The 3,840-nt window shown below is 37.5% G+C and overlaps 1 protein-coding gene across 1 annotated transcript; it reads right to left on the reverse strand.

The window, feature by feature from the left end:
* Positions 1-1,436: 1,436 nt before the first annotated feature.
* On the reverse strand, positions 1,437-3,557 carry LOC119797631. Its single transcript, XM_038306781.1, has 3 exons — positions 3,487-3,557; positions 3,327-3,403; positions 1,437-3,210 (listed from the first exon to the last, which is right to left on the reverse strand). Exons 1-3 carry the CDS (start codon positions 3,487-3,489, stop codon positions 2,229-2,231), a joined length of 1,062 nt encoding a protein of 353 aa, XP_038162709.1. The 5' UTR covers positions 3,490-3,557; the 3' UTR covers positions 1,437-2,228.
* Between the last annotated feature and the right edge of the window lie 283 nt (positions 3,558-3,840).

Genomic DNA, 3,840 nt, shown 5'->3' on the forward strand with positions numbered 1-3,840 from the left:
ACGCTCTCATAAACACTATTAGAACGCTCTCATATACACTATTAGAACGCTCTCATAAACACTATTAGAACGCTCTCATAAACACTATTAGAACGCTCTCATATACACTATTAGGACGCTCTCATAAACACTATTAGGACGCTCTCATAAACACTATTAGAACGCTCTCATATACACTATTAGAACGCTCTCATAAACACTATTAGAACGCTCTCATATACACTATTAGAACGCTCTCATAAACACTATTAGAACGCTCTCATAAACACTATTAGAACGCTCTCATATACACTATTAGAACGCTCTCATAAACACTATTAGAACGCTCTCATAAACACTATTAGAACGCTCTCATATACACTATTAGAACGCTCTCATAAACACTATTAGAACGCTCTCATATACACTATTAGAACGCTCTCATAAACACTATTAGAACGCTCTCATAAACACTATTAGAACGCTCTCATATACACTATTAGAACGCTCTCATAAACACTATTAGGACGCTCTCATAAACACTATTAGAACGCTCTCATATACACTATTAGAACGCTCTCATAAACACTATTAGAACGCTCTCATATACACTATTAGAACGCTCTCATAAACACTATTAGAACGCTCTCATAAACACTATTAGAATGCTCTCATAAACACTATTAGAACGCTCTCATAAACACTATTAGAACGCTCTCATAAACACTATTAGAATGCTCTCATAAACACTATTAGAACGCTCTCATAAACACTATTAGAACGCTCTCATATACACTATTAGAAAGCTCTCATACACACTATTAGAATGCTCTCATATACACTATTAGAAAGCTCTCATACACACTATTAGAATGCTCTCATATACACTATTAGAACGCTCTCATATACACTATTAGAAAGCTCTCATACACACTATTAGAAAGCTCTCATACACGCTACCAGTAGTGTATATGAGAGCTTTCTAATAGTGTATATGAGAGCGTTCTAATAGTGTATATGAAAGCTTTCTAGTAGTGTGTATGAAAGGTAAAGCTTTTCACCAGTTTATATGAACAGTTCTCACTACTTTGTATGAGAGCTTTTGAGTAGATTATATAAGAGGTAAATGTTTTCACTAGTTTATGTGAGAGCTTTTTACTAGTGTTTGTGTGAGGTTTTCAGTATATTATATGGAAGAGTGTAATTTAATATGTGTATATGCAAGTTAATTCTGATTTATGTCCCTGGGGGCACCTCATAGTAACGAATGAATTTGTTGGATGTAAATTAAGTTAAACCTAACATTGTTGAAATCATTCACATTTACCAGTAAATGTTGAATCAAAAGACAAAGGCAGTAACGGTTGAATTATGCATTTAATGATTTACTCAAAATTACATTTTCAATCATCACATTGTCTTTTCTGTGAATAAAATGTTTATTTATATTTTTGGCATTCATGTTTTTACTTAAGACTCTGAAAAAGTGTGTCAAATAAAACATCAATTAGCTATTGAAAATGCTAAAACTATTGGACATTTAGTATGTCTGAACTCTAACATATGGGATAAATGTGTAAAATCAAGTGCCTTAATCTACCAAATCACATGTTTCAATGACTGACATTTATCAGGAAATATAGAAGGATATAATACCAACAATACCTGTGTGAAAAAGTGATTCCCCCCCTTGTTAAAACATAAATAAACTGTGGTTTATCACATCTTTGGAAAGCTGAGTTCAATTTCTCTAGGCTGGATTACTGCCACACCTGTTCTCAATCAAGAAATCACTAATAGACCAAAAGATCCTCAAAAGTTAGACATGCTGCGATCCAAAAGAAAATCAGGTAAAATGTAAAAACCAAGTAACTGAGATCTGTCTGGCAATCACTTTTTCACACAGGGACATTTAAGTTTGGATTTTTTTCCTCCCTTACTAATAAAAATCTTCATTTAAAAACTGCATTTTCTGTTTACTTGTGTTATCTTTGTCTCACATTTAGATTTGTTTGATGATCACAAACATTTAAGTGTGACTAACATGCAAAAAATAAGAAACCAGGAAGGGGAAAAATACTTTTTCACACAACTGTAACTGTGATAGATTTGTCAGCTGTTAATTTAAGAGCCCCAGTATTCAGTGTGCATTCTTAACACAATTTATTCACACAATTAAACTGATTAGGACACATTTTATGTAGTGCATTGTATGAGAGTTAGGGTGCAGCTTGGGTTTTCCTCTGCTTTCATTGCTCATTTTTCAGACACAGGTATTTTGGCATGTATGTGTAGAAAAAGAAATGGTCTGCTTTATCTCTGATTGCTCTCTGAAGTTCTGGATCTACAAATATTCGTTGCACAAGATAGTCCTCCTGCGCCCACACAACAAAGTCGCACCACTGCATCCCTGTGATGAGCAGCTGTCCTTGCACTTGCCAGTAGTACGCATGGCTCTTCTTAAGTTGAGGGGAACCACGTTCCATTTGTACATATTTACAGTCAATGAAGTTGTGCACATTTGGGCATTTGAATTCAACAAGTCCAAACTGGGGATATTCAGTGGGGTCAAAAACAACACCATCAGGGGACGCAGCAAGCCAGGGTGTAGCAGGGTGGATGACAAGACCGCAAGGTGCATAATTAACATTTATAAGCTGACTGTACTCAGCTGCTACTGCTGGCTCCATCTCAGCACCCCTCCTCATGTCTGCTGTCTGCTTTGTTCCCTTTAATATGCGCTCTGCAAGTGACTCTGCAGAGCTCTGGCCTCTGACATGACACACCTCGCGAAACCTAGATGCAGTCACCCTTGGTCGGCGGAGAAGATGCCACTCAGAGCAAGAGCTTTGCTCACGTGTAGCCTGCTCAATTTTGTGAGCCATCTCCATTGTCACGGTCAAGCTGCTGAGATGTAGTAGCTCCTCTTCAGAGCACACAAACGCACAGTCAGATGGCAATATGGTGTAATCCTCTAGAGGCAAGTGTGGGGTTGGTGGTGCGTCATGGTGGAGTGTGATATGCCGGGATGTCAGTGCTGGCTTTTGGTAAGAAAGAACACTGCCCCTCTGCACCAGCCCAAAGGCACTTTCCACAAGGGGCTTGTCAGGTCCCATGTTCATTGTGGTTACGAGTGGCCTGTCCTCCATGCTGAATTTAGCATATACCTCCTCAATTCTGAACATACAGGGGTCTGGCAAGGGACCCACCATACCTCTGTAGAATCCACTTCTATAAAGCACATTGATAAGGAAAAGTGAAGAAAACAGAAAATTAAATAATAATGCATCAACAGTATTAACAGAATTAACAGCAGCATATGTAGTAAAATGGGAAATTCAAATTACCTCACTCCAGTCTGCACCATCCTGTTTGGTACTGGCTTAGTGAAGACCATGGACTTGATAGGCCCTGGCCTGACACCCTAAGTAAGAAGACATTTTCAGTGGAAGGAGTCACTTAAAAAATATGACCAAAAAACATAATTTAACTTCTTTGTATAGTTACCATTGTTCGTGGCTTGTGCCATTGCTGCTCAGATTCTGTGCAGCTATGCACAGGGGGAACAACTGGTGTCCTGAGCTGAGAGTAATGTGCTGTTTGAAACAGCAACGCGACTGTATGACTGCACACAACAGTTCCTGTCACACAAGAGCATTTTGTGCGAGTCACCACAACTGGCGATGAATCACGAAACTCAATCTAAGAAAAAAAGGGGAAAAAATAATGTAAGTTCTGTCATGGTGAGATATATATATATATATATATATATATATATATATACACATACATACATACATACATATATATATATACATATATATATATATACATACATACATACATACACATATATAATAC

The sequence above is a fragment of the Cyprinodon tularosa genome, unplaced genomic scaffold, assembly GCF_016077235.1.
Source record: "Cyprinodon tularosa strain WSP-4 unplaced genomic scaffold, ASM1607723v1 ctg590, whole genome shotgun sequence".
In the NCBI taxonomy this organism is placed as follows: Eukaryota; Metazoa; Chordata; class Actinopteri; order Cyprinodontiformes; family Cyprinodontidae; genus Cyprinodon; species Cyprinodon tularosa.